Here is a 12,057-nt window from a genome sequence, read left to right as displayed (position 1 = left end):
CACGTATAATATTAATAATAATAATAATAATGGATTGCATTTATATAGAGCTTTTCGAGAACCTCAAAGCGCTGTACAATTCCACTATTCATTCACTCTCACATTCACACACTTGTGCTTTTCAATAAAAGCACAAGTAATACATTTATTTACTTATCTTTGGTCTTATCTGTTTTGAATTGCCTGAAAGACAGCAGCTACAAAACCCACTACGATACTCTGAGTGTGACTCATCTCTCAACGCGCACTTTTTGTGGTCACAATGTTTCGTTTTAGTTTTAGCGCTCACAGAACTGAGAGAATCGCATTTTAGCCGTCGTATAATACTGTACAGCATGCATTATAAAACTGGACACACAGGATTTTCACTGTAGCAGAACCTTTTGTCCTGAACCTGCTGTAACAAATAATAACAGTAAATATCTAACAGCTACATTTACCAGCATGTAGCATTTACACTGTGTACAGCGCAGCTTCTGGAATCAACACTAACATGTTCACATACTTTGTAGAATTGAGGCTTTGCAGTTTAGTACAGCCAGCCTTTTAGTTGACCATCTACAGTTATGTTAAGGTCATAGTTAACTGTTATAACTGTGAAAGGTGATTTTTACTGTAATATTAATGTACATTTTCAAAATAAGCTGCTGCATGGACGTGCCTCAGACGATAGCAGGCTTAAGGCCAATGCAGCGTCACACCTCTGAACTTTCTATTGTATGTGATCACAACTGTTGCAGAAGTAATCCATAAAACAGGTTCACGTTGAGTTCAGTGCCCATTTCTCTTGAATTATCACAAGATAAGATCGCATTTCTTATTTTTCCCTGTTTTTTTTACTAGTTGAAAATCTTTATCTACCACAGGAGTCAAGGTCTGCTGTTCTTGGCTACACAAATGCTGGAAATCACATCGCAAATCCACGACAATCAAAGTCTAAACAAAACATAATGGATATAAACTTCTAAATTGAGTGTCTGAACTTAAACATCAGAAACTGTCACAAGTCTGTGCTTGTCAGAGCAAATCTGAATTATGTTGCAGTATTGTAGTATAACATCGGATTTTAGCACAGTATAAATGATTCAAACTGCATTTTGACAGCAGTTTGCTACAACGTGGAGCCGTGCATGCTCGTGCTGATGGAGGCTACACAAGTTGCTCTCCCACTGCCCTTTTGCAGGGTCAGAAAGACTGTTTATAGGAGGCATCAGCAACTAAAAGTCTCACACAACCGAACAGTGACATTGCTTCTTTTTTTTTGCAGGGTAATGTGGCTTTATGAAAGGTGTCTGTGGTTTTATTAAAGCTGCTGATGCTTCTGGAAATATTGTGACTATATATAAGTGTACCCTATAACGCCCATATAAGTGTACTTCATAACTGATAAGAAGGAACCTGTATTGTGTTTGTAGATCTTTCAAATGCAAACAGGGTGCCTCGCTTTATACCTAATACAAAGTCCCATATTCACTTCCTCTACTGTAGGAGCATTTCTTCTTTTTCACTTTTGCACCTTTTTTTTTTTATTTCCAACAGAGCGATGTCACTGTGATGTCTGTTGCTGGCATCATCTCAGCCTTTCAAGGAGCTCGTGGGAAAAGGACGCCGAGGGGAAGGAGCTGAGGGGAGAGGACAGCAGAAGAGCTTTTTTATGAGGACAGAATGGAGGTGACTGCACCCTGCATGCGGAGTGATGATAGCTCCATGTGATTCATTTTTCTTTTTCAGTATTTTAAGCTGAGCAGGTGTGAAGGAGTCACTGTTTTGTGGAATCTAGTGGCTGTTTCTCTGGAGGTGACAAGGCTGAGTTCAGCAGCTGCTAGGCTGCAGCTATGGACGTTGAGGTGAGATTTCCTCCCCCCGCATTAGTGACCTCTTTGCTGTTTGCCTCATCATGCGGGACAAATTTTTCTACATCACCCTGGAGCTGCTGATTGCCATCTTCTCAGTGCTGGGAAATGTGTTGGTCTGCTGGGCCGTGGCCCTCAACAGTAACCTCCAGAGCATCACCAACTTCTTCGTGGTGTCGCTGGCTGTGGCCGACATCGCCGTGGGCGTCCTGGCCATTCCCTTTGCCATTGTCATCAGCATCGGGTTCTGCTCCAACTTCTATGGCTGCCTGTTTATTGCGTGCTTTGTGCTGGTTCTCACACAGAGCTCCATCTTTAGTCTGCTGGCCATCGCTATAGATCGCTACATTGCAATCAAGATACCACTCAGGTCAGTAACCATGAGGAAAAGTGGATCATTTATCATTTATTGGTGCAAAATTAATGAGTTAATAGAATAAGTGAAATCCTTTATAACTGCATTATTACGTGTGTTAATAAGGCACCAATAAACAGTTGATTAGCATTAGTAAAACAGCTGATTACTACTTAAAAACCATTTTTTCAACATGTCCAAGCACAGAAAGAAACGAAGATCAGATTTGGAAAACAAAATAGGAACGTTTTAACTCTTAATTAATTCTTACTTTAGTCCAATGTGTGTTTTTAATCAGAAGCAGTAGAATTCTCACGATGACGCCCAACGTTTCATTTCATTTCTGTCGGTTAAAACATTTGACATTTGAACCAGATATTCCATGGTTGAATAAGACTGTTCAGAAACAGCGTCTCCCACAGGGCAAATTCCCCCCGGAGCAATCAAACAAATATCGCTCTAATTGCTTACACAGACTGTGTAAGCCTGTTTTGTAAACTTACTTTTATTATTGTAATGTAAAAATAACAACAAAAAAGCTCCAAACCCAGTGAGATGTTGATTTAACATGCAAATTTGCCAACGACGGTGCATCTGCAGACCTGACAGGCTAAACCAGTGACAGTGATGCTGTGACCTCATCGTTACCGCACTGCTGCGCCGGTCAGACGTCTCGCCCTTTAGGGCTCGAACACATTCCTCCTGCTGAACATACGTATGTGAGGGCTCTTCTGCGTTGTGTTTGTACATCCCTAAAGAGGGGGGGGGGGGTTTGCAGTATTAACCTTTGCACTTTAACATCTGAAGAATGTGATAGAAACAAGCCAAATGTCTCAGCTGCTCTCCCACACTGTGCTACAGGCGAACCAAAAATAGGCTCCTTCCTTTGAGGAGTCCTGAGTCCTGAAAGACTCAGTTTGTTTATTCTTGTCTCTTGTAGTTCCGGTATGAGAGTTGCTTCCACGGAACGATCGCATAAGCAAATGATAAATCAGCGGGGTACTTTCGTATACAGTAATAATTAATTCAAACAAGGGACGGAAGCTTTCTTATGAGGTTTATAGAGGTCATTGTGGCAGAGGGAAACAAACCTTTATCTCTGAGTTCTCAGGAGCTGAAAGACAATTGAAGCTTGACACGTGTATTGTCTCCCTGTCCAGGTACAACAGCTTGGTGACAGGACAGCGGGCTCGAGGCATCATTGCCATATGCTGGATTTTATCCATCATCATCGGTTTGACCCCCATGATGGGCTGGCATGGTGGGGAGTCAAGAAACGGCACCAACGAAACCAAAAGCAGCCCCTGCCAGCCGGGCATGATGAAGTGCCTGTTTGAGGATGTTGTCGACATGGAGTACATGGTCTACTTCAACTTTTTTGCTTGTGTGCTGATCCCCTTGCTGCTAATGTTGGCCATCTACCTGTGTATCTTCATGGCAGCTCGCCACCAGCTCATGCTGATTGAAGTAAAAGCGTCTCATGGGGAAAAGTCCCGCTCCGTCCTGCAGAAAGAGGTCCAGGCTGCCAAGTCTCTGGCCATCATTGTGGGCCTGTTTGCGGTCTGCTGGCTTCCTTTACATGTCATTAACTGCTTCACCCTCTTCTGTCCTCAGTGTGATCGTCCTCCTGCTTTGGTTATGTATGTGGCCATTATCCTATCCCATGCCAACTCTGTGGTCAACCCCTTCATCTACGCCTACCGCATCCGAGAGTTCCGGCACACCTTCCGTAGGATTATTAGGCGGCACATCCTGGGGAAGCGGGAGGTGTTTGAGAGCAGCGGGAGTAAGCGGAACTCTACTCACAACAGCATCACGGACTCCATCAGGCTCAAAGCAAATGGCCTCAGCTTTGACCTTTTCACAGAGCACAGCAGCAGTACCTGTGAGAACTCCTGCCGCTGTCCTGCTCACATCTCCCCTTTAGAGGGTGGTCTGGCAACAGTGTCTCACCCGCCTCTGTCAGTTGTTATCGCCCACTGCCCCAAAGTGGGGACGTGTCCACTTCAAGCCCTCAGGCAGACTCAGCTCCCGGCGGGGAACGACTGCTCTGAACCAGAGATCCTGGAGGAAAACTGCAGACAGAACCTCGCCCCAGCACAGGTTGCACTGCTGTTCAACACCCAGGACAGGAAGAGCTGCTGTAGCGAGCTAGATAAAGTGCACTGATCTATGCGCCGCAGGGATCATTTGCTAATTCCTCGCAGTTAGTTGTGAATGTCTGCTCAGGATCACCATGAATCTCTAATTTCCAATGGGAGTACTGTAAACAGCTGACAGACAATGAATGTCACTCACTGAGATAAACGAAACAGGACTGAAAACTGTCTCTACTATTTAAATACAGTGACATGTCAATTTAACTCAGAATAAGTCTAAAAGGCACCGCTATTGTTACCGGAAGGCTACGTCTTATCAACCCACATGACCGGGGGTGGTTTGTAATGTGCAGCCACTTCACAAGTTGTTCTGTGGAAATTTCAACACCATCCATGAATGTTTTTACTTCCTCTTTGCAAACAGCTGAAATACAGTAAAAATGCAGGCAGTTGATAGAAGGGTCTATATGGAATAGGAGCATTTATTGTAGGCGTGTCAGGATAGCCACCTTTATTTAACCACAGTGTGCCATTTCAGGTCTGAATGTGATGTGTCTTTAAATTATTACATTTATTTTCTTTCTTTCAGGGATTTGAACATAAACACAACATACTCTGCTCTCTTCACTTGTAATTTCCACACTTTTCGTAGAGATTAACAGACATAACCACGTTCCAGATGAATGTTTAACCCCATTGCTCCTATTTGCTGTTTCCTAATGGACTAAAAGCAGAAGGAGAGTGCAGGTTTGTGGTTGTGAGAATATCTGTTAAATGCTTCACATTTTCTAAAGCAAAGACCAGTAACTTGGCAATCTAATGCTGTAATGTTTCCTTTTATTTTTGTTTATACATTTGTGATAATGACGCTTTAATGTATGCTTATTTAAGTCAAATTCAGATGATACAATTGACACAGTTTGATGAAAAATGGGAAATTATCTGCAGATGTCCATTACTGCTCTCTATGTTCTCACAAGTAGACTGGCACCAAGTGCTGTCTTTAAATAAATCCTTTCACACTTTTAATGTGTGCTTGCTGTGGCTGCAATATCCCTGTCTTTATTCAGGAGCTGCAGGAACACCTCCAGACATCCCACTGGCTTTTCAGCAGACAGGCTCGTGATCTGGTCATTCGGAGAAATGGTGGATTAAATTGTCATCATTTTTGGCGTTTCTTTATTTTTGCAGTTTTTATCAGAACAGCTCTTGAGGCCTATTCCTTGTTAAAGATTTCACAGCCAAAAAAGATTTCCTGTGTCCTCCTGTGGGGCAAAGGACACAGGAGATCTTTTGAGCTGTAAATCTTATCTCCTCAGCTGGATCACCTCATCTCAAATAAGAAAACTTTTTTTTTTTTTTTGCATTATGGCCGTGAAACTTTATCTTCATACAATAAATACTTTTCTGGATGTGGTTCTTTTGAATGATGGTCCACAGACGCACTTTCAAGACATTGTTTTGCACTGAACTATGAGGCAATGATTGAATGTCAATGTCTCAAAACAATGAGATAAAAGCCAAAAATTTTTTATTTGTCGTTCTTACCATCAAATTGAATCAAGTTCTATAATTTTTAAAAGATACATCATAAAAGGTTACAACAATGATTGTTAAATTGTGTAAAAAAAAAAAAGCCCAGTATTAATAAAAAAAAAAAAGTCACAATGCAAAAGACAACTAGTGACAATTTTTGAATGCAATACAGTTGAATTTCACAACACTGCAAAATAAAGTCAGTAGAATACTTCTTAACATTAAATATCACTAAATAACTCATATGGCGAGCTCAGCTAACATTGGATGAAAAAACAATGAAAAAAAAAATATATATATCTATCTATATATCTATCTATATCTATATCTCTATATATCTATCTATATCTATCTATATATCTATATCTCTATATATCTATCTATATATCTATATCTCTATCTATATATATATATATATATATATATATATATATATATATATATATATACACATATATGTATATCTATCTATATATCTATATCTCTATCTATATCTATCTATCTATCTATCTATCTATCTATATATATATATATATATATATATATATATATATATATATACACATATATGTATATCTATCTATCTATCTATCTCGGGTCCTCTACCAGAGGCCTGGGAGCTTGAGGGTCCTGCGCAGTATCTTAGCTGTTCCCAGGACTGCGCTCTTCTGGACAGAGATCTCCGATGTTGTTCCCGGGATCTGCTGGAGCCACTGGCCTACCTTGGGAGTCACCGCACCTAGCTGCACCTAGTGCTCCGATTACCACGGGGACCACTGTCACCTTCACCCTCCACATCTTCTCGAGCTCTTCTCTGAGCCCTTGGTATTTCTCCAGCTTCTCGTGTTCCTTCTTCCTGATGTTGCTGTCATTCGGAACCGCTACATCGATCACTACGGCCGTCTTCTTCTGTTTGTCTACCACCACTATGTCCGGTTGGTTAGCCACCACCATTTTGTCCGTCTGTATCTGGAAGTCCCACAGGATCTTAGCTCGGTCATTCTCCACCACCCTTGGGGGCATCTCCCATTTTGACCCCGGACGTCCAGGTTATACTCGGCACAGATGTTCCTGTACACCAGCGGTCCCCAACCTTTTTTGCGCCATGGACCGGTTTATGCCCGACAATATTTTCACGGATCGGCCTTTAAGGTGTCGCGGATAAATACAACAAAATGAAACTAGTACCGGTACCGAAAAAAGAAGATTTATTCATAACACACGTGAAAAGACCCAGGAATGAAACGATAAAAACGATAACAAAATAATGCTGAAAACCGATAAAAACCCTGAAAACCATACATTTCACACCTGAGCCTCAACTCTTGCGGCCCGGTACCAAACGACTCACAGACCGGTACTGGTCCGAGGCCCGGGGGTTGGGGACCGCTGCGGTACACTATGCCGGCCACTTGGTTATGGCGTTCCATGTATGCCTTGCCTGCTAGCATCTTGCACCCTGCTGTTATGTGCTGGATTGTCTCTGGAGCATCTTTACACATCCTGCACCTGGGGTCTTGCCTGGTGTGATAGACCCCAGCCTCAATGGATCTTGTACTCAGAGCTTGTTCTTGTGCTGCCATGATTAGTGCCTCTGTGCTGTCTTTCAGTCCAGCTTTGTCCAGCCACTGGTAGGATTTCTGGTTATCAGCCACCTCCTCTATCTGCCGGTGGTACATACCGTGCAGGGGCCTGTCCTTCCATGATGGTTCCTCGCCTTCCTCCACTTTCTTGGGTTTCTGCTGCCCGAGGTGTTCACTGAGCACTCGGTCAGTTGGGGCCATCTTTGTGATGTATTCGTGGATGTTCCTTGTCTCATCCTGGACTGTGGTGCTGACACTCACCAGTCCCCGGCCCCCTTCCTTCCGCTTAGCGTACAGCCTCAGGGTGCTGGACTTGGGGTGAAACCCTCCATGCATGGTAAGGAGCTTTCTTTTCTTGATGTCAGTGGCTTCTATCTCCTCCTTTGGCCAGCCTATTACCCCAGCAGGGGTAGCCCAGATCTTGTTCTTACCATTCAGCTGACTCCTCAGGACTTGCCTGACCCTCTGCAGGTACTTGGTGGTTGCAGCTTTCCTAGCGGCCTCTTCATGGTTCCCATTCGCCTGCGGGATCCCCAGGTACTTGTAACTGTCCTCTATGTCTGCAATGTTGCCTTCTGGTAGCTCGATCCCCTCAGTTCTGACTACCTTCCCTCTCTTTGTTACCATCCGACTACACTTCTCCAGCCCGAATGACATCCCGATGTCATTGCTGTATAGCCTGGTAGTGTGGATCAATGAATCGATGTCTCATTCACTCTTGGCATACAGCTTGATGTCATCCATGTACAGGAGGTGGCTGACAACTGCTCCGTTCCGTAGTCGGTATCCGTAGCCAGTCTTGTTAATGATCTCACCGAGGGGGTTCAGGCCTATGCAGAACAGCAGTGGGGACAGAGCATCTCCTTGGTAGATCCCGCACTTGATGGTGACTTGTGCTATGGGCTTGAGTTTGGCCTCCAGTGTTGTCCGCCACATCCCCATTGAGTTCCTGATGAAGGCTCTTAGGGTCCTGTTGATCTTATATAGTTCTAGGCATTCCAGGATCCAGGTGTGGAGCATTGAGTCATAGGCCTTCTTGTAATCAATCCAGGTGAGTCTGGTTCTGCAGTCTCTTATACTACAGCCTAGTAATGGGGAAATGGAAATGACTTTTGCTTCTGGGCAAATCTAAGTTATTTTTGGACAGGTATTGAACAAATTCAAATTCAAATTCAAATTCAAATTTTATTTGTCACGTACACAGTCATACACAGTACGATATGTAGTGAAATGCTTGGACAACTGCTCGTGACCTAAAGAAAACAAAAAAGGAAAGGCTATGAATAAGATAGGAAATAAATATGAAAAATTAAAAAGGGTAAATTTAACTAGGAAGGAATAAAATATAAATTAAGGTTAAAAATGAAATAACTGTACAACACAAATTAGAATGAAGGGTAAATTTAACTGGGAAGAATAAGATAAAATATATAAATTAAAGTTGAAAATAAAATAACTGTACAACAAAATACACAATATAGAACTATATAAGAATGTATGAAGAAATCTAAATATAAATAAATATATACACAATAACAGCAGCTGTACAAGTATTAACCGGAAATGAAGAATGTAGTGACCAGTGTTGTGCAAAACCAAAGTCCAGAAAGTCCAGTGTGTGTGTAAGAACCATATGTGTGGGTCAGTACTGTGTGGTGGTGTGATTGAGAGACCGTATCGCCTGCGGGAAGAAGCTCCTCCTCAGTCTCTCTGTGTTGGTCTTCAGGGAGCGGAATCGCTTTCCTGACCTCAACAGAGAGAACAGTCTGTTGTTGGGATGGCTGAGGTCCTTCACGATCTTCCTGGCCTTGGTCCAGCACCGCCTGCTGTAGATTGAGTGCAGGTCAGGGAGCTCGGAGCGGATGGTGCGCTCAGCTGACCGCACAACCCTCTGTAGAGCTCGTCTGTCCTGCATGGTGCTGTTCCCGAACCAGGTTAAGATGTTTCCCGCCAGGATGCTCTCTATGGTGCACGAGTAAAAGTTCCTGAGCACCTTGGAGGGCAGTTGGAAGTCTCTCAAGCGTCTGAGGTGGTAGAGACGCTGTCGGGCCTTTTTCACCACGGTGTTGATGTGACAGGACCATGACAGGTCCTGCGTGATGTGAACTCCGAGGTATTTGAAGCTGTCCACTCTCTCCACTGGGCACTCGTTGATGACGGGGGTCTGGTAGTTCCTCTCCTGCTTAGTGCTGAAGTCCACTATCAGCTCCTTTGTCTTACTGACGTTTAGAAGGAGGTTGTTCCTCTGGCACCAGTTCTCCAGATTCCTAATCTCCTTCAGGTAGGCCATCTCGTTGTTATCAGAGATCAGGCCCACCACGACGGTGTCGTCAGCAAACTTGATGATGGTGGTGGAGCTGGTAGTGGCCACACAGTCATATGTGTACAAAGAGTACAGCAGGGGGCTCAGAACACACCCCTGGGGGGCTCCAGTGCTGAGAGTGGTGGAGGCTGAGACATGTCCGCCCATCCTTACTGCCTGTGGTCTGCCAGTTAGGAAGTTGGAGATCCACTGACACATAAATGAGCTGAGTCCCAGATGCTCCAGCTTGGTGGTGAGTGTGGAGGGAATTATGGTATTAAATGCAGAGCTGTAGTCTATGAAGAGCATTTTAACATAATTCCCCCTTCTAGTGTCCAAGTGAGTGAGTGATGTGTGGAGGAGATGAGAGATGGCATCGTCTGTGGAACGATTTGGACGGTAAGCGAACTGTAGTGGGTCCAGTGTGTCTGGTAGTGAAGAAATGATGAAGTCTCTGAACAGGTATCATTGTTGTGTGTTCTGGTATTCATTAGCAAATGAATGAACTCAAACCTAAAGCTGAGGTATGACAAGTAGCAGCTGAAAGTAGCCAGTAGGAAAAGATCTTTTATAAAATACTAATTACAGAGGCTTTAAGGAATCAGTCATTCATGTGGCAGATTGAGCTACAGAGACTCCACATTGCTTTTGATTGAGTGTAGTAGTGTCTGTAATGTAACTATACACCAGAAATGAACAGATGATAGAACTTATCTTTTATTGATGTTGGCTGTTTATTTGAATTTTGTTATTTTAAACTTCTATCCTTCCTCTGTGGTACCAAAATGAAATCTCGGTGTATCTGTCTTTATAAGTCAGTTACTGTAAGTGCAAATGGTGTTGGGTTCCAGTCTGTGGCGGGAAACAATAAAGCCAGCTTTTTTTTTTTCAATACTGACATCTCCGCCCATGCAGCTGTTAAGCCCAGAGTGCCGGTCTCACTGTGTGTAGAGACTCCATGGATACAAGCAGAAACAGTCCCCTGTTCATCCTTTTAAAAGACTCAAGCTTTGTGAGCGAGGAGAGGTGGATGCAAATGAGGGAACATGCGTGTGTGTGTGTGTTTAACTCTCTCAGGGCGGTGGATGTGTGAAAAAGTGCAGACCACAACACTAAAGTGCTTTTATTGTTCCACTTTGTGCCCAGTCTTCTTCTACCTCTAGTATCACTGGAGCTTAACTGCTGTCAGGAGTCTGGACCTAAAAATGTTTGTGAATGTCTTGTTTGGAGGTTAGTAAAGTTTCTGGGCATGTTAATACTGTACATGCAGGCTTAAAGGTTTGCAGGCATGCAGGTTTTTTGGGTTTTTTTTGCACCTTACAGCATTTGTTCCAAATTTTTTGTGAATGCATGTGCATGACTTCTTGGCAGAGGGCAGGATGGAAATGTTCAATCTCAACTGTAAGCTGATAAACTTCCTCAATCATTTGAAAGAGAGGGCTGGTGTGGACTCCAAAGGTACTGGACTGAAATGCTGGATCATTTTCAATTGTTCTTATACAAATTCTAAAAGCAACAAAATTCTTCCTGCAGATTGTGTGGACCTGATGGACAGCAGTGGTAAAGTGATGAACCTGGCAGCCAAGCAGCACAATTTGGCTCTGGCCAGCAGTGTGCTGGTAGCCAGACACTACTACGTCCTCCTGCGAGTCTGCCGTGAGTCCGTCTGGTCCATCCATCAGCAGGACTTCAGAGGAACAAACACCCAGATTATAAAAGCATTTTCAAAACCTAATTATGTTATCAGTGTCTGGTCTAAATAATTAGATTCCAAATATATTGATGTAATGATGATAAGTGGCAGGACAAACTAATTCTGGTGCTTTCAGGGGTATCGTGAATGAAATGCATGTTGCCATCCTAATTTTTTGAAAGCTGAATGTAAAGTATGATTTTACCTATGCTTGAAAGCATGCCCGTGACTTCTTGTGCTTCCTCAGGAGACCATGAGGCTGGAGGTCAGAAATATGTCTCCCTTCAGAACAACAACAGTCAAAGTCATCCTGAATTAACAGGTAACAATAAAATAATATTAATGATAAGAATAACATCGGGGCTGTGGAAGTGGCTCTCTGAGGCCTCCTGCTGGACAAACCCATTCCTGCCATTGTGAAAATGCTACAAAACAAACATAAAGTTACCTCATGTGGTTTGTCATTGCTTCTGTTGTAGAACTGCTGAAGAGGCTGACTGACAAAGAGCCAGACAGAAAGACTAGAAAGAGACGGATGCCTCAGACCAAAAACATTCCTGCAAACAGCAAGAGCCACTAAATTTAACACTGTCAATTTATATGTATAAATCTGAATACTTTGCTATATTTCTATTT

General features: G+C 43.1%; 2 protein-coding genes across 2 annotated transcripts; both read left to right on the top strand.

Annotated features, from left to right (window-relative positions):
• Positions 1-1,785: 1,785 nt before the first annotated feature.
• adora2aa (adenosine A2a receptor a) lies at positions 1,786-4,810 on the top strand. Its single transcript, XM_085367874.1, has 2 exons — positions 1,786-2,223; positions 3,369-4,810. The coding sequence occupies exons 1-2, from the start codon at positions 1,898-1,900 to the stop codon at positions 4,375-4,377; spliced, it is 1,335 nt and encodes a 444-aa protein (XP_085224000.1). The 5' UTR covers positions 1,786-1,897; the 3' UTR covers positions 4,378-4,810.
• Positions 4,811-10,933: 6,123 nt separating this feature from the next.
• c8h22orf15 (chromosome 8 C22orf15 homolog) lies at positions 10,934-12,001 on the top strand. The gene is made up of 4 exons (XM_085368466.1): positions 10,934-10,958; positions 11,100-11,384; positions 11,669-11,743; positions 11,901-12,001. The coding sequence occupies exons 1-4, from the start codon at positions 10,934-10,936 to the stop codon at positions 11,999-12,001; spliced, it is 486 nt and encodes a 161-aa protein (XP_085224592.1).
• The last annotated feature ends 56 nt before the right edge of the window (positions 12,002-12,057 follow it).

The sequence above is a fragment of the Diplotaxodon limnothrissa genome, linkage group LG12, assembly GCF_057381915.1.
Source record: "Diplotaxodon limnothrissa isolate DT_005_m linkage group LG12, D_limnothrissa_male_GT1.1, whole genome shotgun sequence".
Lineage (NCBI taxonomy): Eukaryota > Metazoa > Chordata > Actinopteri > Cichliformes > Cichlidae > Diplotaxodon > Diplotaxodon limnothrissa.
The sequence above is the reverse complement of the archived record's forward strand: the minus strand, read 5'-3'. Positions and strand labels throughout refer to the sequence as shown.